Here is a 27,932-nt window from a genome sequence, read left to right on the forward strand (position 1 = left end):
ATCATTACAGGGTCTATCCATCAGGAAGAGCTAATGATTATAAATGTCTATACACCAAATACGGGAACTCCCAAATATATAAAACAATTACTCACAAACATAAGCAACCTTATTGATAAGAATGTGGTAATTGCAGGAAATTTAATACTCCAGTTACAACAATGGATAGATCATCTAGACACACGGTGAATAAAGAAACAAGGGCCCTGAATGATACATTGGATCAGATGGACTTGATAGATATATTTAGAACGCATCCCAAACCAACAGAATATATATTCTTCTCAAGTGCACATGGAACATTCTCCAAGATAGATCACATACTGGGTCACAAAACAGTCCTTCATAAGTATACAAGAATTGAGATCATACCATGCATACTTTCAGACCACAATGCTATGAAGCTTGAAATCAACCATAGGAAATAGTCTGGAAAACCTCCAAAAGCGTGGAGATTAAAGAAAACTCTACTAAAGAATGAATGGGTCAACCAGGAAATTAGAGAGAATAAATTAAAAAATATATGGAAACAAATGAAAATGAAAATACAACAATCCAAACACTTTGGGATGCAACGAAGGCAGTCCTGAAAGGAAAACACATTGCAATACAGGCCTATCTCAAGAAACAAGAAAAATCCCAAATATAAAATCTAACAGCACGCCTAAAGGAAATAGAAGCAGAACACCAAAGACACCCCAAACCCAGCAGAAGAAGAGAAATAATAAAGATCAGAGAATAAATAAACAATATAGAATCTAAAAAAACGGTAGAGCAGATCAAGGATATCAAGAGTTGGTTTTTTGAAAAAATAAAATTGATAAGCTTCTAGCCAGGCTTCTCGAAAAGAAAAGGGAGATGACCCAAATAGATAAAATCATGAATGAATATGGAATTATTACAACCAATCCCTCAGAAATACAATCAATTATCAGGGAATACTATGAAAAATTATATGCCAACAAACTGGACAACCTGGAAGAAATGGACAAATTCCTAAACACCTGCACGCATCCAAAACTCAAACAGGAAGAAATAGAAAACTTGAACAGACCCATAACCAGCAAAGAAATTGAATCAGTTATCAAAAATCTCCCAACAAATAAGAGTCCAGGACCAGATGGCTTCCCAGGGAATTCTACCAGACATTTAAGCAGAGATAATACCTATTCTTCTCAAGCTATTCCAAAAAATAGAAATGGAAGGAAAACTTCCAGACTCATTCTATGAAGCCAGTATTACTTTGATTCCTAAACCAGACAGAGACCCATCAAAAAAACAAAAACTACAGGCCAATATCCCTGATGAATATGGTTGCAAAAATTCTCAACAAGATACTAACAAATTGAATTCAACAGCATATAAAAAGAAATATACACCATGATCAAGTGGGATTCATTCCTGGGCTGAAGGGCTGGTTCAACATTCGCAAATCAATCAACGTGATATATCACATTAATAAAAGAAAACATAAGAACCATATGATTCTGTCAATCGATGCAGAAAAAGCATTTGACAAAATACAGCATCCTTTCTTAATAAAAACACTCTAGAAAGTTGGGATAGAAGGAATATAGTTAAACATCATAAAAGCCATTTATGAAAATCCCACAGCTAATATCATCCTCAATGGGGAAAAACTGAAAGCATTCCCCCTGAGATCAGGAACACGACAGGGATGTCCACTCTCACCGCTGTTGTTTAACATAGTGTTGGAAGTTCTAGCATCAACAATCAGACAACAAAAGGAAATAAAAGGCATCAAAATTGGCAAAGATGAAGTCAAGCTTTCACTTTTTGCAGATGACATAATACTGTATACATGGAAAACCCTATAGACTCCACCAAAATCTACTAGAACTGATACATGAATTCAGCAAAATTGCAGGATACAAAATCAATGTACAGAAATCAGTTGCACTCTTATACACTAACAGTGAAGCAACAGAAAGACAAATAAAGAGACTGATCCCATTCACAATTGTACCAAGATTCATAAAATACCTAGGAATAAACCTAACCAAAGATGTAAAAGATCTGTATGCTGAAAACTATAGAAAGCTTATGAAGGAAATTGAAGAGGATATAAAGAAATGGAAAAACATTCCGTGCTCATGGGTTGGAAGAATAAATATTGTTAAAATGTCAATACTACCCAAAGCTATCTATACATTTAACGCAATCCCAATCAAAATTGCACCAGCATTCTTCTCAAAACTCGAACAAGCAAATTAAAATTTGTATGGAACCACAAAAGACCCCGAATAGCCAAAGTAATTTTGAAGAAGACCAAAGCAGGAGGCATCACAATCCCAGACTTTAGCCTCTACTACAAAGCTGTCATCATCAAGACAGCATGGTATTGGCACGAAAACAGACACATAGACCAATGGAATAGAATAGAAACCCCAGAACTAGACCCACAAACGTATGGCCAACTAATCTTTCACAAAACAGGAAAAAATATCCAATGGAAAAAAGACAGTCTCTTTAACAAATGGTGTTTGCTGGGAAAACTGGACAGCAACATGCAGAAGATTGAAACTAGACCACTTTCTTACACCATTCACAAAAATAAACTCAAAATGGATAAAGGACCTGAATGTGAGACAGGAAACCATCAAAACCCTAGAGGATAAAGCAGGAAAAACCTCTCTGACCTCAGCCACAGCAATTTCTTACTTGACACATCCCCAAAGGCAAGGGAATTAAAAGCAAAAATGAACTATTGTGACCTCATGAAGATAAAAAGCTTCTGCACTGCAAAGGAAACAGTCAACAAAACTAAAAGCCAACTGACAGAATGGGAAAAATTATTTGCAAATGACATATCAGACAAAGGGCTAGTATCCAAAATCTATAAAGAGCTCACCCAACTCCACACCCAAAAAACAAATAATCCAGTGAAGAAATGGGCAGAAAACATGAATAAACACTTCTCTAAAGAACACATCTGGATGGCCAACAGGCACATGAAAAGATGCTCAATGTTGCTCCTCATCAGGGAAATACAAATCAAAACCACACTCAGATACCACCTCACACCAGTCAGAGTGGCTAAAATGAACAAATCAGGAGGCTATAGATGCTGGAGTTGATGTGGAGATATGGGAACCCTCTTGCACTATTGGTGGGAATGCAAACTGGTGCAGCCACTCTGGAAAACAGTGTGGAGGTTCCTCAAAAAATTAAAAATAGACCTACATTATGACCCAGCAATAGCACTGCTAGGAATTTACCCAAGGGATACAGGAGTGCTGATGCATAGGGGTGCTTGTATCCCAATGTTTATAGCAGCACTCTCAACAATAGCCAAATTATGGAAAGAACCTAAATGTCCATCAACGGATGAATGGATAAAGAAATTGTGGTTTGTATAAACAATGCAATACTACGTAGCAATGAGAAAGAATGAAATATGGCCTTTTGTAGCAACATGGATGGAACTGGAGAGGGTTATGCTAAGTGAAACAAGTCAGGCAGAGAAAGACAGATACCATATGTTTTCACTCCTATGTGGATTCTGATAAACTTAACAGAAGACAATGGGGGAGGGGAAGGAAAAAAAAAGAGGTTAGAGAGGGAGGGAGCCAAAACATAAGAGACTCTTAAAAACTGAGGACAAACTGAGGGTTGATGGGGGGTGAGAGGGAGGGGAGGGTGGGTGATGGATACTCAGGAGGGCACCTGTTGGGATGAGCACTGGGTGTTGTATGGAAACCAATTTGACAATAAGTTTCATAAAAATTTTTTTAATTAAAATAAACAAACAAATAAATAAATAAATAAAATCAACTTGTCAATTTATGCAAAAAAGATACTGCTTGGGTTTGTTAAGAATTGTTTTGAATTTGCAGATCCAATTGGAAAATATTTCTATATTAACAATGTTGAGACTTCCAACAACATTGAGAACATGATATGTTTTTCCTTTATGCAGAACGTTCTTTCAATAATTTTTTTTTAGTTTTTAGTGTATGCCTTAAGCTTTTCATTAATTTTGAAATTATATTTAAATATTTTCTTTTTTTAATGTTACTTATCCATTTTGAGAGAGAGAGAGCAGGAGGAGGCAGAGAGAGAGAGGAAGACAGAGAATCCCAAGAAGGCTCCACACTGTTAGCACTGCAGCACGTGGGCCTCGAACACATGAACCATGAGATCATGACCTGAACCAAAACCTAGAGTTGGATGCCTAAGCAACTGTGCCACCCAAGAGCCCCTAACTGCTGTATTTACAAATACTATATGATTTCTGGTGCATCATAACTGGAAGTTTTCCTAATTTAATTTTTTGTTGTGGTAGAATATACAACACATAATATATTTCATTCTAAATATTTTTAAGTTTGCAGTCAGGGGCATTAAATACACTCACATTGTTATCAATTATCACTGTCAAACTCTAGAACTTGTTCATTGTCCCAAACTGAGCCCTTTATTTTTTTTCCAAACTGAGCCCTTTAAACATTATGTTATCATTTCTCCCTCCCACAGCCCATAGCAACTCCCATTCTACTTTATGATAAACTATGTACCTCATAAAAACATGATTATCCTAATATGACTGGCTTATTTTAGTTAGCATACAGACTTAAGTTGTATCTATCTTGTAGCATGTTTCAGAATTTCATCCTTTTTTGAAGTTGAATAATAGTCCATTGTATGTAATACCACATTTTGTTTCTCCATTTATCTGTCAGTGAATGTCTGGGGGTTTCCACCTTTTGGCTAATGTAAATACTGCTGCTATGAACATGGGTGTACAAAGATATGTTTGAGTCCATGCTTTCAATAGTTTTGAGTATATCCCTACAAGTGAAATTGCAAGATATGGTAATTCTATGTTTAATTTTATGAAGACTCTAGAAGGAGGAGCCATGGAAGAAGAGCATGGAAGATTTTTTGCATCCCTCAAACCTGAAATATAACCAGATCAACACTAAACCATCCTTCACACCCAGAAAACTGATTTGAGGATTAACACAACAATCTGCACAACCTGAACCAGAGAACTCAGCAGGTACACAACGTGGTTAGGTGAACTGGGGGAGAGAGAAGCTGTGGGGTGCAGGGAGCTGTTTCTGCACATAGAGAGTGGATGGAGATGGGGGAGAGTATGAAAGCAGCTGGAGAGAAAAGAGAGTATGCAGGGGTCTGAACAAAAAAGGGAGAAAGGAGAAAGGAGAGACTTTAGATTCCATTAAGATTCTATAAACAGAGGGAGTGCAAAGTCTGAAACTTTGAAGTTCAATACCTGGCAGTGCTCTGGTGGGAAGGGAAAATCCCCAGTAGCAGAGAGTGAGGTCCAAAGGGTCCTTGGGCCACATGGGGAGAGGCGGTTCCCCTGCTGAGAGGACATTTGATAGAGTCTGTGCAACCACCCAACAGGCAAAAGTCCCAAGGGACCCTGGAGAACAACCACATTCGCTGGTGCTGGAACAAGGATGTTAAAGGGGAAACTTGGTGCCAGATGTGTGTTTTAATTTTCCATAATCCCTGAAACGCTGCTGCTGCTACAAGATCGCACAAACTTCTTCTGGGGCTCGCTGGCACCCAGCTGCAGTCTCTGAGCATTGGCAGCAGCATGGTCCCACAAACATTCCTGGGTGCAGCCAGCACCTGGCTATCGCTTGGTGAGACCCATCCCCAGAAGATCTGAGTGTGTCAAAGCCACAGTCCCTCAGAAGTGAGGGTTTGGGAAACACAGCCACATTTGAGATAAAACTCAGGAGGGAGATGCCACCTGGCAACCTGACAGCTTGGTCACAGACAGTATAAAAGTGGGGAGTGGATTGGCGCTGGAGACAAAAGAGGGGTGCATGATTGCTGGTTGGGAAGACCACAGAGTTCTGATACTAGATACTGGGTAGCTGAGTGACACCATTGTCACCCTTCCCATGCATGCCCATACACATCTACATGTCCACCCCACACTAAGCCCCGCCAACCGGGACAACCTCACTCTTCAGCAACACCACAAGTCTCTCCACCTGCTTTGTTTACGGACTATAAAGCGATTCATAGTTTGACTTCTGGGGAAAACCAATGTAATTTCAATCCTGTTTCAGTCTGTTTGCTGATCTATTCAATTTTTCTTTTCTTTTCTTATTCTTGAATACAGAAGGAGGAAAAATATTTTATTTTCCATTTTTATTATTTAGAATCACGACAGTAAGAATACTAGCTGGGATTTAAAACAGATTAGAATCCCTTTATGCAGAGGTAAAAGCTAGTTGGGATGAAATAAAAAATGCTACAACTGAGCTGTAATCTTGAATAGTCGCCACGGCGGCAAGGATGGATGAATCAGAGCAATGAATTTGCGATAGATCTAGAGGACAAACATCTGGAAAAATGAAGCAGAAAAAAAAGAGGAAGACTAAGACAAAAGAGCATGATTTAAGAATTAGAGAAATCAGTGACTCATTAAAAAGGAAAAACATCAGAATCATAGGGGTCCCAGAAGATGAACAGAGAGAAATAGGGGTAGAAGGGTTATGTGAGCAAATCATATCAGAAAACTTTCCTAACCTGGGGAAAGACACAGACGTCAAAATCCAAGGAGCACAGAGAACTCCCATTAGATTCAACAAAAACCAACTATTAACAAGGCATATCATAGTCAAATTCACAAAACATTCAGGCAAGGAAAGAATCATGAAAGCAGCAAGGGGGAAAAAGTCCTTAACCTACAACGGAAGACAGATCAGATTTGCAGAAAACCTATCCACAGAAACTTGGCAGGCCAGAAAGGAGTGGCAGGATATACTGAATGTGTTAAATTGGGAAAATATGCAGCCAAGAATTGTTCATCCAGCAAGGCTGTGATTTAAAATAGATGGAGAGGAAAAAGCTTCCCAGAAAACAAAAATTAAAGGAGTCTGTGACCACTAACTCAACATTGCAAGAAATTTTAAGGGGGATTCTCTGAGGGGAGAAAAGATGGGAAAAAAAGATAAATAGTAACAAAGACTAGAAAGGACCAGAGAATACCACCAGAAACGCCAAATCTAAGGCAACATAATAGCAATAAATTCATATTTTTCAGTACTCACTCTAAATGTCAATAGACTAAATGCTCCAAACAAAAGACATAGGGTAAGAAAATAAGATCCATCTGTATTCTGTTTACAAGAGACCCACTGTAGACCTAAAGACACCTTCATATTGAAAGTAAGGGGATGGAGAACTATCTATCATGCTAATCATTGCCAAAAGAAAGTTGGAGTAGCAATACTTATATCAGGCAATCTAGAATTTAAAATAAAGACTGTCATAAGAGATGAAGAAGGGCAATATATCATAAGTAAGGGGTCTATCCACCAAGAACATCCAACAATTGTAACTATGTATGCTCCAAATGTGGAAGAACCCAAATAGATAAATTAAGTAATGACAAACATAAAGTAATTCATTGATAATAATACCATAATAGTAGGGGACTTCAATACCCTACTTATGGCAATGGGCAGATCATCTAAACTGAAAATCAACAAGGAAACAATGGCTTTTAATGACAAACTGGACTGGATGGACTTAACAGATATATTCAGAACATTTCAGTCTAAAGCAACAGAATACACATTCTTCTCCAGTGCACGTGGAACATTCTCCAGAATAGACCACATACTGGGAGAGAAATCAGCCCTCAACAAGTACAAAAAGATCGAGACCAAAATAAACTCAAAATGGGTGAAAGACCTAAATGTAAGACAGGAAACCAGCAAAATCCTCGAGGAGAAAGCAGGCAAAAACCTCTTTGACCTCAGCCGCAGCAACTTCTTGCTCAACACGTCTCTGGAGGCAAGGAAAGCAAAGCAAAAATGAACTATTGGGACCTCATCAAATAAAAAGCTTCTGCACAGTGAAGGAAACAATCAGCAAAACTAAAAGGCAACCGACGGAATGGGAGAAGATATTTGTAAATGACATATCAGATAAAGGGTTAGTATTCAAAATCTATAAAGAACTTATCAAAGTCAACACCCCAAAAACAAATAATTCAGTGAAGGAATGGACAAGAGACATGATTAGACACTTCTCCAAAGAAGGCATCCAGATGGCCAACCGACACATGAAAAAATGCTCAACATCACTCATCATCAGGGAAATATAAATAAAAGCCACAATGAGATACCACCTCACTCTTGTCAGAATGGCCAACATTAATAACTCAGAGAAAGACGATCTCTTTTGCATTGCTGGTGGGAATGCAAGCTGGTGCAGCAACTCTGGAAAACAGTATGGAGGTTCCTCAAAAAATTAAAAATAGAACTACCCTATGACCCAGCAATTGTACTAGTATTTATCCAAGGGATAAAGGTATGCTGTTTCAAAGGGGCACATGCACCCCAATGTTTATAACAGAACTATTGACAATAGCCAAAGTATGGAAAGAGCTCAAATGTCCATCTATGGATGAATGGATAAAGAAAATGTGGTATATATATATACAATGGAGTATTACTCGGCAATCAAAAAAATGAAACCTTGCCATTTTCAACTATGTGAATGGAACTAGAGGGTATTATGCTGAGCGAAATGAGTCAGTCAGAGACAGACAAATATCATATGACTTCACTCATAAGGAATTCAAGATACAAAACAGATGAACATATGAGAAGGGAAGCAAAAATAATATAAAAAACAGGGAGTGGGACAAAACATAAGATACTCTTAAATATAGAGCACAAACAGAGGGTTGCTGGAGGTGTTTTGGGAGGGCAGGGGATGGGCTAAATAGGTAAGGGACACCACTCTTGAAATCATTGTTCCACAATATACTAACTAACTTGGATATAAATTAAAAAATAAATAAATTATTAATTAAAAAGAAAGAATCACCATACTATTTTCTACAGAGGATGCATCATTTTACATTCCCACCAGCAATGCTTACAGCAGGTTTAATTTTTCCACATCCTTATCAACATTTGATATTTTCAGAAAAATTTTTATAATAGCTATCATAATAGATATGAATTGGAATCTTGTAGTTCTGACCTGCAATTCCCTAACAATTAGTGATGTGTGCATCTTTTCATGTACTTATTGGCCATTTGTATATCTTCTTCAGAAAAATGTCTATTCAAGCCCTTGGACCATTTTTTAATTGGGTTATTGGTTTCTTGTTGAGTTATAAGAGTTCTTTACATATTCTGGATATTAATCCTTCATCAGATATATGATTAAAAACCCTTTCTCCCATTTTGTGGGTTACATTTTCACTTTGTTGATAGTGTCCCTTGATGAACAACAGTTTTCAATTATGATGAATTCCAATTTTTTTTTCTTTGCCTGTGCTTCTGGTGTCATATCCAAAAAGTCATTGCCAAATCTAATGTTATAAAGATTTCCCCACATTTTCTTTGGAGAATTTTATAGTTTTAGCTGGTACATTTAAAAACTTTGATCCATGGAGTTATTTTGTCTATTGCATAAGTAAGCATCCACCTCAGTCTTTTGCATATTGATACCCAATTATCTCAATACCATTTGTTGAGAAGACTGCCCTTTCTTCCACTGAATGGTCATGGTATTCTTACTGAAAATCATTAGATCATATATGCAAAGGTTTATTTCAGGGCTCCCTAATTTTTCCCACTGGAAAATTTCAGTTTTCTTATTTTGTTATTTTGTTTCCCAAGTAATATATCAAATTTCAAGAAGATACAAAAAGGCATTGGAGTAAAATTCCATATTTTTATCTTAGCTTCTATTAAATACAAGTAAGAATTCAAAAATTTTCTTTAACTGCCCATAATTGTAAAGAAAATAATGTTGATGGAGGACATTTTACAATTCTTTATCAGACAAATGCAAAGAAACAGAGAACACTATCTTCTAATGGTGATGCAGATATTAATTATGTTAATTAAATCTCATAGTACAACTCTTCAGATAATGATATCGAAATTTTCCTTCAACTCAATAATTAATGGTTAAAAAGAATATTTCTAATGGCAAGCAAGAAATATGGTATTCTCATCCAGACAGTTATCTTCAACAACCAATATTTTATCACAGATATTTGGAACACTCCTTATTGTAAACAAGAATCTAGGATAATATTCTTTCATCTTTTACTGTATTTGGACATGAACATTTATTTGATATGGTTTGCCAGTGGACAAAAGTGTATGCAAAGTTGAATGGAAGGAGTTAGATGATGTAGGAGTGATCAACATTGTGATTAATCATTTTAATTGGTGTTTATATCATAAAATAAAAATATATTCAATTATAGTGCAATATCATTTACAATCAATAAAAAGAAAATGAAATAACAAATATGAAATAATAAAATATGTAGAGTATCTGATGAAAATTACAAAATATGATGAAGGAAATCAAAGAAGGCCTAAATAAATGGAGAAACATACTGTGTATTATTGGAATATTTAGTAATAAAAAGCAAAGATGTAAAATCTTCCTAAATTGATCCTTAGGTTTAACATAATTTATAACAGCATTATTTTTCAATAAACATAGACAAGTTTATTCTAAAATGTACTTGGAAAGGAGACTCTAGGGTAGCCAAAACAATTTTGAAAAATAATAGAGTAGGAGGAATCACTTTTCCCAATGTTAAAAATTACTGTACAACAATAATAAAAACATCATAGCAGTGGTGGAGAAAATGACACATAAAGCAATGGAAAACAGTATAGATAACTGAGAAATACACCAAGGCAAAAATGTCCAACTAATTTTGTTTATAATGTGAAAAAACAATTCAATGAATGAAGGTAGTTTTTTTCAAAGAATTATGGCGGAGCATTTGGATACCCATTAATCAAAATGTTAATCTATCACCTTTTACAAAAAGTAACTCAAAATAGATCCATAGACTTAAAAGTTAAGACACAAAACTAACACCTTTTAGAAACAGAGAGGGAGGGATGCAAACCATAAGAGACCCTTAAATACAAAGAATAAACTGAGGGTTGATGCGTGGTGGGGGAGAGGGGAAAGTGGGTGATGGACATCAAGGAGGGCACTTGGGATGAACACTCGGTGGTGTATGTAAGCCAATTCGACAATAAATTATATTAATAAATAAATAAATAAAATAGAAATATGGCAGAAAGTTTGGGATTTAAGGTTAACAAAGAGTTCATACACTTGACATCAAAAGCATGATTGAAAAATGAAAAGAAGTACAACTTATCAAAATGAATATATTTGTTAAAAAATTGGGTCTGCAAAAAATAATTATAGAACTGAAGAAAATATGTTAAGATTACATATCCAACAAAATACATGTACCTAGAAAATTTTTTAAAAATCTGAAAACTCAACATTAAAACACACAATTTAATTAGAAAATGGGCAAAAAATATGAATAGATTTTTCACTGAAGAGGATATACAGATGCCAAATAAACATCTTAAATATATTCAACATCATTACCTATTAAGGAAGTGCAAAATGAATCCATAATGATATTAATACATAGCTAACAGACTGGCTAAAAAAAGTGATATCAAATGTTGGCAAGGATGCCAATAAACTGGTCATTCATATGTTATTGGTGGGAATGTCAAATGTTACAGCCACTCTGAAAATAGTTTGGTAGTCTGCATCTAAAACTATAAATGACTTATCATGGACCCAGTAATTTAACTCTTGGGATATTTCCTAGGGAATTAAAAATTTACTTTCATGTATAATTTTCTACACAAATTATCATTTCATATCTATTCATAATAGCTATAAATTGGCAAACACCCAAATGTACTTCAGTGAGTAAATAATTTGACATATTTTGATACATCCATACAAAGGAATACTATTCATCAATAAAAATAAATAAAGTATTTATAAATGCAACAACTTGGATGCAATCATGAAAATTATGCAAAAGAAAGAAGCCAAACTCCAAGAGATACAAATTCTGTGATCCCATTTATGTAACATTCATGAAATAATATAACTAGAGAGAGAGCGGATTAGTGGTTGCCATGAGTTAAAATTGGCAGAAAGAAGGGATCAGTGTAGCTATATAAAAGGGTATTATTAGGGTCCATATAGTGATGATAGAGTTCTGTATCTTGATTGTGGTGGTGGTTACACAAATTTGAACACGTGGTAAAACTGCATAGAACTAAATACACACACCTGTGCACTCACACACACATATACACATCCACAAATGAGTGCATGTATACTGGTGAAATCTGGATAAGGTCTGTATGTTTTATTAATGTCCATTTCATGGTTTTGATATTGTACTATAGTACTGAATCATGGTAACACTGATGGAGGCTGAGTAAAGAGTACAAAGGACTTCTCTCTGCATTTCTTTTTGTGAATCTATAATTACTTCAACATAAAAAGTTAAATGGAAATCACAATGGAACATCACACATCTAAAAGTGGCAACACCAAACAAAACCAAAAAATTGACAATATCAAATGCTTGTGAAGTGTGGATGATCTATGCAGAGAAACTAGAAATCTCATAGAGAGAATAGAGAGAGAGAAAAAAAGTGGTGCAGCCACTTTGGAAAATAGTTTGGCTGTTTCTTATAAAATTAAAAATACACTTACTGAAATAATGCACTTAGTAAATGACTCAGCAGTCTCACTCTTAGATATGTATCCCAAAGTGAGAACTTATATATATATATATATATATATATATATATATATATATATATATATACAAAGCTTATGTGCACATGTTCATAGTAGCTTTATTCATAATAGCCAAAATCAAGAAACACCAAAATACCTTTCATTGGCTGAATGTATAAGCAAATTATATCTTTTCTATATAGAAGCCTATTGAATAATAAAAGAATGAACTCTTAAAACATATGGCAACAGGAACTGATCTCAAAGGCATATGTACTTAATATGACATTCTGGAAAAAACCAATCTATAGGGACAAGAGCAGGTAATTGGTTGCCAGGAATTGGCAGTGGGGGAGGAATACAAAGGGAAATCCAGGGGAAGTTCCGAGGTGTTGGGAACAAGAGCCTGTGCTTTTTTTTTTTCTCAATATCCATTGAACTGTATACCACAGAGTGAATGTTACTGTATAAAAACTTTTGAAAAACCACATATGTTTAATAAAAACAAAATATTAAGAGCTGATGGCTGATGTTTTTCAAAATTTTCAAAAATATATCAATGTATAGATTTAAGAATCTCAGCCAACCCAAGCAGGATAAACTCATAGAGAAACACATATTGGTAAACCATAGTGAAACTGTTGAAATCAAATATATAAAATATGTCTGAAACTCAAAGAATAAAAGAAACATATTATTGGGATGAATGATACAATAGATACTGTATTCTCATCTGAAAATGTAAGCCAGGATACAAATGGGTTACATCTTTGAACTACTGAAAGTAAAAATTCCCAATGTAGAATTCTATTTCCAGTGAAAATACACTTCACAATTTTAGACATTTTTATAAAAACATTTTGAAGATAAAAACCGAGTCCATTGGTCACTGCAAGGTACAAATAAAAAGAAACACAAAAGGAAGTTTTTCAGTGTGAAAAAATATGATGCACATGGAAATCTGAATGTACTGGAGGAGTTAAAAAGCCCCTGAAAACAGTAAATGGATGAGTAAATGTAAATATTTATATTAAAAAAATCTTTAACATTCTATTAGCTACTTAAGCAAATATAATAATGTATTGTCAGGTTAACAACACACACATATATATATATATATATTATTACAAAAGTGCAAATGATGGAAAGATATTAATGGAATTATACTGTTATGAGATTTTTACATTTTAATATTTAGAAAAAACAAATATGCTTTATTTGTTCATGAATGTTCACCAAATAAATTTTAAAATGTTTCATACCATTTACTATCCATATACTATGGATATAGATTTTATTATCTTTACCTTTCAACAGTATGGTTAACTAAAGATGCAAACTCATTTGTGAATTAGCACATCACAATAGTTAACATCCTTGGAATATATAAATACATAATAAAACTATACTTTATAAAAACTGTACTTTAACCATACCTATCTAGAAAACTCGGCCGTATAAACAGAAATGTTTTGGGAACCATGGTTAAAATTACAGGGCTATTAGCATGCTCACTCCTTGATTGGAACTAAAAAAAGTATATACAAATTTTCATTGACAACATGATCTAAAGCTGTACTGTTATAGTTGCCACTAGCCACAAGTGGCTACTTAAATTTAAGTTAAATAAAGTAAATAAAGTAAAATAAAATGGAAATTATAGTTCTTTAGTTGCACTAACCACATGTCAGTTACTCAATAGCCACATAATCAGTGGAGACCATTTCTATAAGTACATAAAGCTCTACTGAAGCACACTCATCTAGATACTAACCCTCTGGAAACCAATACCCATCATTATAACTTCCTCCTGGTGATGATGGTTTTAGATAACAATTTGGAGGAGAATATCCAACATCACAGTGACAATTAAACTTATTATTGCAAACCTAAAATCAAAACCAAACAAAAAAAAAGAGAACATTTTATGTACAAGATAAAAATTAAGTGCATTATTTGTGTCTGTTAGATAATGTTATTAAAATATGATAATTTCATATATTATAGGTAGTTTTAATGGTATTTTCATGCAGAAAGTAATTTTTAAAATAAAATCTAACATAAAAAATGTCAATGCAATATCTTTTCAATGTCATAGATATTTCCTTTTATTAGTCACTTGTGTTTTTAAATAAAAATAGGTAACATTATGATACAACTGAAATGCATTCTTCTAAAAAACTATAGAAATTGTAAAGCTAGAAATTATAAAATGGTGGGAGTTGACATATAATATGAATTGTGTTAGATTAAAAAAAAATACCTGTGATAAGAGGGAACTTTTACCAAAATGATGGGGGAAAACAAAGAAGAAAAAGCATGCTTAACCAGAAATAGATACAAATGTATTTGTTAGAAATAGGAAGGCTAGAAAATATCTATAAATGTGACCTCGTGGATGAATCGAAAGGGTCACAGCTAATATCATCGTCAATGGGGAAAAAAACTGACAGCCTTTCCCCTAGGGTCAGGAACAAGACAAGGATGTCACTCTCACCATTACTGTTTAACATAGGACTGGAAGGGTTAGCCTCAGCAATTGACAACAGAAAGAAATAAAGGCATACAAATCTGCAAGGAAGAAGTCAAACTCACTATTTGCAGACAACATGATACTCTATGTAGAAAACCTGAATGATTCCACCAAAAAATTGTTATAACAAGTACATAAATTCAGCAAAGTCACAGGATAGAAAATCACTGTGCATAAATCTGTTGCATTTCTATACACCAATAGCAAAGAAGCAGAAAGAGAAATCAAGGAATCAATCCCATTTGCAATTGTACCAAAAAACAATAAGACACCTAGGAATAAGTCTAACTAAAGAGGTAAAAGATCTGTACTCTAAAAACTATAGAACACTTGTGAAAGAAATTGAAGAGGACACAAAGAAATGGAAAAGTATTCCATGCTTGTGTACTGGAAGAACAAACATTGTTAAAATATCTATACTACCCAAAGCAATCTACACATTTAATGTAACCTCTATCAAAATAACACCAGCATTTTTCATGGAGCTAAAACAAACAATCCTAAAATTTGTATGGAACCACAAAAGACTCCAGATAGTCAAAGCAATCCTGAAAAAGAAAAACAAAACTGGAGGCATCACAATTCCAGATTTCAAGCTATATTACAAAACTGTAGCCATCAGGACACAATGGTAGTGGCACCAAAAACAGACGTATAGATCAATGGAACAGAATAGAAAACCCAGAAATTGACCCACAATTATATGACAACTAGATTGCCAACTAATCTTTTACAAAATAGTAAAAGTATATTCAATGGAAAAAGTCTCTTCAGCAAATGGTATTGGGAAATCAGACAGCTACATGCAGAAGAATGAAACTGGGCAACACTTTCTTACACCATACACAAAACAAATTCAAAATGGATGAAAGACCTAAATGTGAAACAGGAAACCATCAAAATCCTAAAGGATTTTGAAACCTCTTTGTCCTTGGCTGGAGCAACTTCTTACTAGACGCTTCACCAAAGGCAAGGGAAACAAAAATGAACATGAACTATTGGGACTTCAAATAAAAAGCTTGTGCACAGCAAAGGAAACAATCAACAAAACTAAAAGGCAGCCTACAGAATTGGAAAAGATATTTGCAAATTACATATCAGATAAGGGTTAGTATCGAAAATCTATAAAGAACTTATCAAACTCAACACCCAGAAAACAAATAATCCAGTTAAGAAATGGGCAGAAGACATGAATAGACACTCTTCCAAAGACATACAGATGGTCAAAAGACACATGAAAAGATGCCCAGTATCATTCATCATCAGGGAAATACAAATCAAAACCATGATGAAATACCACCTCACACCTGTCAGAATGGCTAAAATTAACAACACAAGAAATAGCAAGTGTTGGTGAGGATGCGGAAAAAGCAGAACACTTTTACACTGTTGGTGGGAATGCAAACTGGTGAAGCCACTCTGGAAAACAATATGAAGGTTCCTCAAAAAGTTAAAAGCAGAACTACTCTATGACCCAGAAATTGCACTAGTAGATATTTACCCAAAGGATACAAAAATACAGACTGAAGGGGGGTCCATGAACCCCAATGTTTTTTATGTTTGTTTTATTTTTTAGAGAGAGAGAGAGCATGAACATGGACAGGCAGAGAAAGAGAGGGAGACAGAGAATCTGAAGCAGACTCTGCCCTGTGAGACCAGAGCCTAATATGGGGCTTAAGCCCACAAACTGTAAGATCATGACCTGAGCTGAGGTCAGATGCTAAACCAACTGAGCCACCTAGGTTCCCCTACACCCCAGTTTTCATAGCATAGCAGCATTATCAACAATAGCCAAACTGTGGAGAGAGCCCAAATGTCCATCGACTTCCATATACAATGGAATATTACTCAGCCATCAAAAAGAATGAAATGTTGCCATTTGCAATGATACAGATGGAGCTAGAATGTATAATGCTAAGTGAAATTAGTCAATCAGAGAAGGACAAATACAATATGGCTTCACTCATTGTGGAATTTAAGAAAGAAAGCAGATAAACATATGGGGAGGGGGTAAAAAAAAGAGAAGAGGGGGAAACAAACCACAAGAGACTCTTAATGATAGAGAACAAACTATGGGTTGAGAGAGACAGGTGGATGGGAGATGGGTGATGGGTACTAAGGAGAGCACTTGTTTTTATGAGCAGTGGGGTTGTACATAAGTGATGAATCACTGAATTCTACTGAAGCCAATATTGCACTGTATGTTAACTAAAATTTAAGTTTAAAGAAAAGAAAAGAAAAAACAGGGGTCAAAAGCAGAACAGAGAATCTAGAAATAGGTTCGTGCAAAAATTAAACTTTAAGTAAGAAAGGAAAGAAACAGAAAAGAAACTGTTAATAATAGGACATGTAAGTGATTTTGGAGAAAATTTTGATACTAGTCACACAGCTAGGTCACTTTTTTCCTGGATTATTATATAAAATATGAAGCATTGACATGGCAAGGAGACACTAGCCACAGAGTTAAAGCCAAATGCTGGCTTGAAAAATTTACAAAATTTACAAAATTTCTATACCCTAATAGATAATTTCACAGTGAATGGACAAATAGAGAAATATAAATGGCAAATATGACCACACATACATGCTTAAGAACTTTATTTATTAACTAAATGTGAATTAACAATAGTTTAGCATGTGAGAAGAGATTAAAAAACCTGAGAAGCTAGTCTGGCCAGAATTTCAGAAAATGCACATTTTCATCCATGATAGGTGAGAGCAAAACTGGTACAATATTTCTTAAAAACAAAATATTTCTGAAAATGTAAATGCTGCATAAGTTTGACCGATCTGATTTCATTGCTACCAATTTAAGAAATGAGATAATTGTGCAAAGGTGAGTGTACAACAATGTTCATTGTGCCATTAATAACATTAGTCAAGTAAAAATTTAACATTATCTAAAAGTCCATCAGTAAATGAATTTTCAAATATAGTATGGAGGAAACATACAAGGAAATAAATTGAAGTCAAGTAAACATTGACTAACTTTACATTAGTCAAGTAAAAATTTAACATTATCTAAAAGTCCATCAGTAAATGAATTTTCAAATATAGTATGGAGGAAACATACAAGGAAATAAATTGAAGCCACTAAAGAATAAAAGAGATCTGAATGGACAAGAAACTGCTCTCACAAAAATATGTGTAATACATGTAATATAAGTATATTAAGTGTGTGTTTACATATATATATCAGTACACATACATTCAATTGTAAGCAAAATTTATATAAGCATGTATAAAAGTATATTTGTAGTCTTCAACAAGCCCATTTCCAAAATTTCACACTCTTAATCTAACATAATAACAGACTGCTTCATTTTGCATTTTTGTACAAAGTTCACAGCTTATTAGCCCATGAGGCCTTTAATAATCTTAACACATAAATCATGTACATAAGTATAAGTAGTGGAATCCATTTCCTTATTTAACTGCAAGTTTCTAAAAGAAATTTCCATATAAAATAATTCTTAACCTTATTACTAGTGGAAAATGCCACTAATGGATTTTAAACACTATATATAAAAATAGAGAAACTATTACATACCCCATGTCCACTGCAATTTTTTACTGAGTCACAATTTGTTTTTACTGGGTTCTCACTTCTTTCTCTACAGACTCCTTTATAACAATACTGAAATGTTAAAACAACCAACAGAAAATATTTAAAGTCAAGAGTTGAGCAATTGTACTTGATACAGAAATTAGATGCAGAAGATAGATACAAATACACATGCAAACACACGCACGCACGCACGCACGCACACACCACTCTGGATTTCATGACATCTACTCCTTCTAATAAAAGAAGCTGGGAGTCCAAATGGCATATAATTATTACACATAAAATTTTGAAAATGAGATTCTATTTTTCCCATGAGGGAGCACAGCTGTGAGTTTATTGATACTAATTGGTGTAAGAACAAAAACAGCCAATTTGTACTATTTGTAATGAGCTAGGATCTGGCTTTGCATTTTCTATGCATTTTTATAGTATATACTCAGATTGACCCCGTAAAAGAGATGTTTTTATCCTCATTTAAAATGTTTACTTATTTATTTTTGAAAGAGAGAGCACAAGCGGGGTAGGGGCACAGAGAGAGAGAGAGAGACACAGAATCTGAAGCAGGCTCCAGGCTCCGAGAGCATAGAGTCTGATGCCAGGCTGGAACCCACAAACCGCGAGATCATGACCTGAGCTGAAGTTGGATGCTTAACCAACTGAGTCACCCAGGGGCTCCATCCTCATTTTATATTTGAAAAAATAAATGTGCTGTTTTGGGGACATGCATAAGTTATTGATAGAGCCAATACTCAGTGCAGGAACTACTTTAGTCACAGAGCCTCATATTGATCAATGCTAAATATCAGTGTTCTTATAATTTTTATATTTATTTCCAACTTTAATGACAATATCTCTTGTCTTTTACATTTGCACCGTGTTCTAGAGAAAGTTATTTAATCCCTCCGTGCCTCAGCTTATCCAACTTCGAATTTGGAACAGCAATTGATAACCCAAATTTGTTCAAATGTAGGTTATAAGGATGAAATAATTTGTTGGACACACATAGTAAATGCTCACTAAACACAAGATACTTTTTAAATTATTTGTTTATTTACCTCATTTTCATGTGGACTTTAAGTGCTTATTCCTCTATCCAGATTTTAATTTAATTTTAATATCTTTAGGGAAGTCAGTAAAAATTATCTGTCGGTTTTTCTCAGGTTATCTGATAGAATATACATTGTATGATGAATAGTCTTAAAAATCATTATTTTCTATCACCATTAACCAATCATAAAGGATAGAATATCAGTTGTTCAGTAACTGGAAGTGCTCTGATGAAGCCAGCAAGAATAACAAAATTTTGTACAAACCAGCATTACCTGTGCACAAATCATTTTCATTCTAGTGCTCCTTAAACATTGCCATTGAGGCAATAATAACTAGTCATATTTCATTGGGTTGTCTTTAGGGGGAAAAGTCAGGAAAAGTTAAGACCCATGCTTCTGATACAATTTCCTTCAAGTAAACGGATCAATTTGCAGCTGGCTCTTTTGTCATGACAGCAAAAACAAGAGACGCTACAAAAGTAGCTAGGCCTGAGCAATGGTTGAGATGATGTTTTGAATATAAACTAATATATAAGACTTCCTTCTTTGAACAAGAGACACAAACAGTGTCCCAGAAGCAGCCATACCATGTTTCAAAGAAAAGAAAAAACAATATAAGAAAAAACATATTTCCTAAAGAGAAATGCCTGGATTATATAAGCATATCTTTGTAGAGTCCCAGGTAAGAAAAAGGGAGTTAATTTTATTCATCAATTCATTGATTAGCTTATCTAGTTTTGGACATTTAAATGTCCCAAACATATCCCTTTTCAAGTTTGAAATGAATGTGCTGAGATATGTTCATCTTCCCTGGCCTATGTATGTGAACTAGAATCACTTCTCCTGTTCTAAGCCTTATAAATAAAAAAAATCAGAAAGCTTTCTATCATATCCAATATTAAGCAAACTTGCATTGCTGGAATATGCCTATCTCCATGCAGTATACTCTTCACCCAGTATATAACAGTATTCAATATATGAGTGTTTTATTTAAAATTTCGTTATGATTAATAAAGAAGATGTACTTTTCTTCTAGATGTACTTTCTATTAGATGTTAATAAATAAAGTCTCCCTCCTCTCCCTCTTTCTTTTTATCTATCAGGATAATTTTTACAAAGGACCCACATTTAGTGAGAGTAAGATAAAGAGGTCTTTCCTTTCCAACCACTCTGAAATCAACTGAACAAGGAAGAGTAACACATAAAATAAAGTATATCTTGGATGAATTTTTTAAATAACCACAGAAAAACTCCACATCAAATTCACTCACAACAGCTCCCCTTTTCCTAATTAATGTGAGTAAAGGAGTATCAGAAAGAGGCAATTTGAAGATAAAAGATTTAAGAACTTCCTGGGATTTTGAAATAAAATGAAGGCCCTGGTGGATAAAATGAGGCGAGGAAGCAACATCATCAAATACAATGGTAAAGGAGAGACCCTGGTTGATCAACCTTGAATGCTCTGGAGGAACTGCAGCCTGAGTAAGAAGGAACAGGAGAGGAAGAAGAGTCAAAAAGGCAGGTAGGGAAGGGTGGCTAAAATGCAGAATTATCAATGGAAATCTGTCCTCAAAACCACAGAAGTAGTTAGCTTTCATATTCACTACTCACCTCTCCTTTCTCTCAGTTACAAAATTTAGTCGACACAACACTTTTATTCCAAAGGAGAAAGTTTAGAAAGGTATTTTGTTTTCTAAAGCAACTGAATTAATGGTGACTACAGAATTGGGGCTTTTCAAATGGTTTGTCCTCTAGAAGAGTGCCATCCAATGCAGTATCATGGCCTAAAAGCCAGTTTCCACAATGAAGACTGTCATGTGACAAACCCCTGTCACATGGAAAAGGCTGGCAATTAGGTTTTTTTTTTTTTATTAGCAATAGTGTGAGAGTAAAAAGTCACACCAGTTTAAAGCTCCTACTGAACCAAATAGGGAGAAACTTTCTTCCTCCCTCACTTCCCCCCTTCCCTTCACTTCCCTTCCTTCCATTTCCTTCCTCCCTCACTCCTTTTTTTGTTTTCCCCACATGGGGACATTGGCCAGTTGGGCATAGGCTAATGATCAGACTTTCCCAGGAGAGAATCACTGCTGGAGAGATGAGTGAATTGATCTGTAAAGCTTTAAGCAGTCATACGGCTGGTGGGACAAATCAGCACAGTAATCTGTGGCATTTGTATATCTCGTTCCCATATGGTCTCATTTCAGTTCTTGTCATTGTAATTGTATTTTCCCTGAAGGTAAGATGTTGTTTCACTCTCACTACTTTTAAGATTCTTTGTCTTAATTTTCATAAATTTAATTATGCTGTATCCAACTGTGAATTTTACTAGGTTCATCCTATATGACATTCTTTCAGCTTCAGGCATTTTTAGGCTTATGCCTTTTGGCAAATCTGGAAACTTTCCAGGCATTATTTCCTCATATACTTTTCCATTCTTAAATTCTTTCTCTTATTCTTCTAGAATGACAATATCATGGATATTATATCTTTTGCTATAATGTCACACATCCCTGAGGCTCTATTCATTTTTTTTTCAGTGTACTTTCTGTTATTCAGATTGGGTATTTTCTATGGTTCTATCCTCAGCTTTACTGATTCTTACCCTGCCACCTTCATTCTGCTCCTGAGCCTATCACCGAGTTTTATAAATTATTATTTTTTAAGTTTATTTATTTTGAGAGAGACAGAAATATTTATTTGTGAGTGGGGGAGGGACAGATAGGGAGAGAGAGAGAATCCCAAGCAGGCTCTGCTCTGTCAGCACAGTTCGATGCGGGGCTCAAACTAACAAAACTGTGAGATCATGACCTGAGCTGAAACCAAGAGTCATACACTCAACCAACTGAGCCACCCAGGTGCCCGTATAACTTTTTTTTTTTATTTCTAAAATTTCCAGTTGGTTCTTTTTTATATCTTCTCTGTGTGTGCTAGAACTTTCTATCATTCCATTAGTAGTTTCAAGAGCATGTTTGTAATTGCTCTTGAAATACGCTAATGATGGCTGCTTTACATTCTTTAAAGTATATTGGTGTAATCTTGGTGTTATGATGTTAGTGTTTTTTTCTCTTTCAAATTGAGATTTTCTTGGTTCTTGGTATTAAGACTGATTTTTTATTGAAACCTAGATATTTTGAGTATTATGCGATTCTGAATCCTGTTTAAACCTGTTTTAGCAGTTCTCTGTTAGAGTTCTAGACAAGGGACAAGGGATATTACCTGAGATGAGAGGGCCTCCTAATTACTACAAGGGTCAGGGAAAGACAGACACCAGTAGGCTTCTGTTCATACCACCCTGGTTAGAGTGAAGGTATGACCACAATTCTTTCTATGTTGTGTGGTTGAAGTAGAGCAGTTATTATTTAAAAGTATACTGTTTGCTTGACTGCCCCTTTGGATAAAGAAGTCAGGCTTTCCTTGATGACTCTTTTTTGTCAGTTCCATTTGGCACTTCTGAGTTGCTAGCTTTTCTGACACCCAGGTTGCAATATATGAGGCAAAAATGAAAGGAAACTCACTGCTGTGTTGTTCCTTGGGTTCCGAAGTCCCTACCTAGTCTTGCCTTTCTCTCTTCAGCTTTCACAGTATTATGTTAGCTTTACATATAAAATTGTTTTTAACTGTACACAATAGAAAACTATGTATAGTACATCATTCTGGAACCCCAAATCTCTACCTGTAATTTTTAATCATCACATAATACATTTATCAATATTTTCCTTTATATTTAACTCATTTTGTAGCATTTAAGAAATCTTTGAGTATATCAGACCCTAAGCTTTCTCTGAGGTATTTATTAAAACATTTTGATCTGCAGTTCCTCTGAAATAATATTTTCTATTTTAGTCTAGATATCAGTTTATCATCATACCAATATTGCAATGCTTTAATTATTTTAACTTTACAATAAATCTTGATATTTGGTAGTATGAATTTCCAGTTTCCATTTTCTTCTTTAAAATTACATTCACAATTTGTTATTTGGGTATTGAGTTTGGTGAGTTCTTTATAGATTTTGGATACTAACCCTTTATCCCACATGTCATTTGCAAATATCTTCTCCTATTCCACCGGTTGGCTTTTTTTGTTGATTGTTTCCTTCACTGTGCAGAAGCTTTTTATTTTGATGAGGTTCCAGTAGTTCATTTTTGCTTTTGTTTCCCTTGCCTCCGGAGACATATTTAGTAAGAAGTCACTGTGACTGAGGCCAAAGTATTTGTTGCCTGTTTCCTCTAGGGTTTTGATGGTTTCCTGTCTTACATTTAGGTCTTTCATCCATTTTGAGTTTATTTTTGTGTATGGTATAAGAAAGTGGTCCAGGTTTATTCTTTTGAATGGATAAAGGAGATACGATGTATATACATACAATGGTATATTACTCAGTGATCAAAAAGAATGAAATCTTGCCTTTTGCAACAATGTGGATGGAACTAGAATGTATTATGCAAAGCAAAATTAACCAAAAAAAAAAGACAAATATCATATGATTACACTCATATGTGGAATTTAAGAAACAAAACAGATGAATATAGGAGAACAGAAGGAAAAGTAGGATAAAATCAGAGAGGGAGGCAAACCATAAAAAGCCTTTAAAGACAGAGAGCAAACTGAGGGGTGTTGGAGGGGTGTTGGGCAGGGGGATGGGCTAAATGGGTGATGGGCATTAAGGAGGGCACTTATTAGGAAGAGCACTTGGTGTTATATTTAAGTGATGAATCACTAAATTCTACTGAAACCATTATTACACTATATGTTAACGCACTTGGATTTAAATTTTTAAAAAAATTAGTGACCATTTTGTATTTCTGCCCTTTGCATTTGCATATAAACCTTTAAGTCAGTTTTCAATTTTCAACAACAATGCATCCCCTCCTCCACCAAAAAAATAAATAAATAAAAGCAAAACCAAAAACAAAAATCTGGAGTTTGATTTTTGATGGTATCATTTTCATTAATTCATTTTGAGAACATTGACATCATAACAATATTAAGTCTTAAAAATAAATGAGGATTTTAGTATTGACTAAAAGAAATTCTGTCCTTCCAATCTTAAGATCATGATACAGTAACCAAAATTTGTAACATTATTTATAAATGAAAAATTTGGAATCTCCCTCTCTCTCTCTGTCTCTCTCTCCAGGAGGAACTGCTTGATATCTCAGTGAAGATTCAGTTTGTCCAGGGAGGAAGTGAGTTCAGGGTCTTCCCAGACTACCATGTTGGACCTCATCCTTCCTTATATCTCTCACTTTTTTTCTTTCTCATGAACAAACACATTCATACACAGATACTCAGACACACAAACATCGTATATGGAACAAAGTAAAATTTTTATTTACCTTATTTTGACCACATATTGTGCCATTATGCACTTGAGTAAAATCATACTCTGAAGATTGTGTTTCATTTCTCAAATATGCTGACAAACATATATGGCCTCCAAGGTAAGTATATTGAACATTAAAAGTTTTTACTGGTACTATCTGTGAATGTGTCCAGTGACAAACTATCTTTCCACAAAGGATATGCCTGGCAATATAAGGCAAAAAAAGGTTGCTCATATGTCTCTTAGGAACACAATATAATATATTAAATCATTAACAATTCAAAACATGAAGATAATTCAAAATGTTATTCAGATCATAACACCAAAGTTATTCAGAATATATGAAGTATGACAAATAAATTTATCTGTATATACTAGGTTCATCTCTCATTTATATTAACTTATTTTTGCATGCGCGCGCGCACACACACACACACACAAACATGCATTTAAAAAAGTATAGTAGTATTGGGCGCCTGAGTGGCTTAGTCAGTTGGGCGGCCAACTTCCACTCAGGTCATGATCTCATGGTTCATGGGTTCAGGCCCCGAGTCAGTCTCTGTGCTGACAGCTCTGAGCCTAGAGCCTGTTTTGGATTCTGTGTCTCCCTCTCACTTCCACCCCCCTCCCCACTCATGATCTATCTCTCTCTATTTACTTTGCAAAAAGTAAATAAATATTAAAAAAATTTTTTAAGTATAGTAGTCTAAATACACACCGAAAATTGCAACCATGTTTGGCACAGTTTCCAAATTGATCTGCGTGAAAATTCACTTCTTGTGCACATAGATAAGTAGAAACTTTAGCAACTGAAAATATAAATAGTTACAATTACTAACCTTAAAAAAACAAAAGTGGTAAATTAATATAGAAACATCTGGACAACAGCAGTGCCCAGTAAGTGTCATCTACTAGAATTTTTTAGTGTCATCTACTGGCTACACAAGAAGGAGAAACACTAAAAACTACCCACTTGAGAATAGGAAAATTGTGTCAAAGGCAGAAATGATTAAGAAAGCAGTCATTTGCTCTCTTACCTACAATTCTAATATTCTACTCCTCTTTGCGCCAAACACGTGAAATTTGATTAATATACTATTTTTTTTGTTCTGTAGTTATTAGGCCTATTTTGCCTCTTGATATAGTTCAAAGTCATAATGATTAACTATTTTTTTTCAAATTTGGATTTTAAACAAACATTACCCTTTATTGTGGCTATAGGATGGTTTACTGACTGTAGAAAAATACAGTTTGAAAAGGAACCCCAGAAAAAAGATACAACTATTACATTTTCCAAATAATGCTTCACACTGTACATCTGGATCTCGGCATATTCCCTCATAGCAATAGGCAGTATTATTATTACATGGTTCTAAATCAGCAGATTTCACATCAGGTACACAAGCCGCAGATGTTCCATTGCAAAATTCTGGAAAATCACATGGATCTGTCATTTTCCTACATAAACGTCCTCTTTCAGCTATCTATGAGACAAAGAAAAACAAATATATTTTTAAAGTAGTAAACCAAAAAATGTAAAAAAAATTAAACAAGAACAGTGTATTTCTATCATTTCCATTATTATTGCATTTTAACTACTTAAAGTCAAATTATGAATTTACTTGAAACCGCGAGTGAAATAGATTGGAAAAAACCTAAATGTTCATCAATGAATGAATAGATTAATAAACTGTGGTATATTCATGCAATGGAATATTTTCAGCCATATAAAGGAGCACTGATACATAGGCTACAAGATGAATGAATATTCAACACTATGTTAAGTGAAGAAATCCAGACACAAAAGGTCACATATTCTATGGTTCATATGAAATAACCAGAATAGGTTACTCCAGAAAGAACATAAATTGGTGCTGTCCAATTGGTGTTGTCCAGCCAGGACTGAGGGGAAGGAAGAAAGGAGAGCAAGTGCTTATTAATGCTCCAGGAGTCTCCTGTTTGATTGAGGAACTTGTTTTGGAACTAGATAGAGGTGGCAGTTGCATAACACTGTGAATGTACTATCACTAAATTGTTCACCTGCAAATGGTAAGTTTTATGGCAAGTTTTTCTTCACCTAATCCTTTTAAAGTCTCTACCAAATGTAAGAATTGTCCCCATTTTAAAGAACTGCCCTTTGGGTTGTAGAGAAAGGGCAATGGGCTGTGTAGAAAAGCCTTATTTGTTCAATCCTGCTGATTTGGAGACAAAGGACAAGGTGAGCGCTCTGGTGAAGGGAAGAGCAACAAGGTTTATTGCTAAGTAGCAGAAACTCTACGCTTGCATCCTTGAAGACAAGGGAAAAGTGGCTTTAATTACTAGCATAAAGAGTGAAAAACACAGAACAAAGTAGAATTATATTAGGACAGATTTTACTGACAGACAACCTGGCAAATTTCTAATCAGATTTTGATTGTCGTTGACTCCTGAAAGTGACACAAAAAAGGCAAGATGAAGCAATCCCCAAAAGTCAAATCTTACTGAGTCTCCTTTCAGGTGTGGCTATAAAGGACTGTGAAGGGGAAATTTCCCAAAGGAAGTTAAGGATTCAATTCAATTACAGGACCAGCGGTCCCTTGAAAAGATAAAACTTGAATAGTAGACATGCTATATGTTGCTGACTACTCTACATGGACTCCTTTTCTGCTATTCTCAAAATGAGAGCCTTATTGTTATTATTGTTATTATTATTATTATCATTATTTGTTTATTCAAACATTGTACATCAACTGTGTGTTGGGTGCCTTATTTTTAATTTTTTGTCATAAGTTGCTTGGTTATGAAGAGCTACATTCAGATATGACCAAGAGAAATTCATAGCACCCAAATAATCTGGAATTGATATTGAATAATAACTGGATGGGCCCTGAGTAGAGA

At 34.7% G+C, this 27,932-nt stretch overlaps 1 protein-coding gene across 1 annotated transcript in view; it reads right to left on the minus strand.

Moving 5' to 3' along the window:
- Positions 1–27,932, minus strand: part of LOC109262290 (A disintegrin and metallopeptidase domain 3-like) — a 134,562-nt gene that overhangs the window by 20,492 nt on the left and 86,138 nt on the right. The window contains exons 14-18 of the mRNA XM_019440717.2: positions 26,344–26,539; positions 25,774–25,864; positions 25,069–25,258; positions 18,666–18,752; positions 14,357–14,471 (exon numbers count right to left, since the gene is read on the minus strand). Of these exons, the coding sequence (XP_019296262.2) occupies positions 14,357–14,471; positions 18,666–18,752; positions 25,069–25,258; positions 25,774–25,864; positions 26,344–26,539 (679 nt within the window). The remainder of the gene's footprint in view (positions 1–14,356; positions 14,472–18,665; positions 18,753–25,068; positions 25,259–25,773; positions 25,865–26,343; positions 26,540–27,932) is intronic.

This window comes from Panthera pardus, unplaced genomic scaffold, assembly GCF_024362965.1.
Source record: "Panthera pardus isolate Hobbes unplaced genomic scaffold, ASM2436296v1 HiC_scaffold_13, whole genome shotgun sequence".
NCBI classification, from domain to species: domain Eukaryota; kingdom Metazoa; phylum Chordata; class Mammalia; order Carnivora; family Felidae; genus Panthera; species Panthera pardus.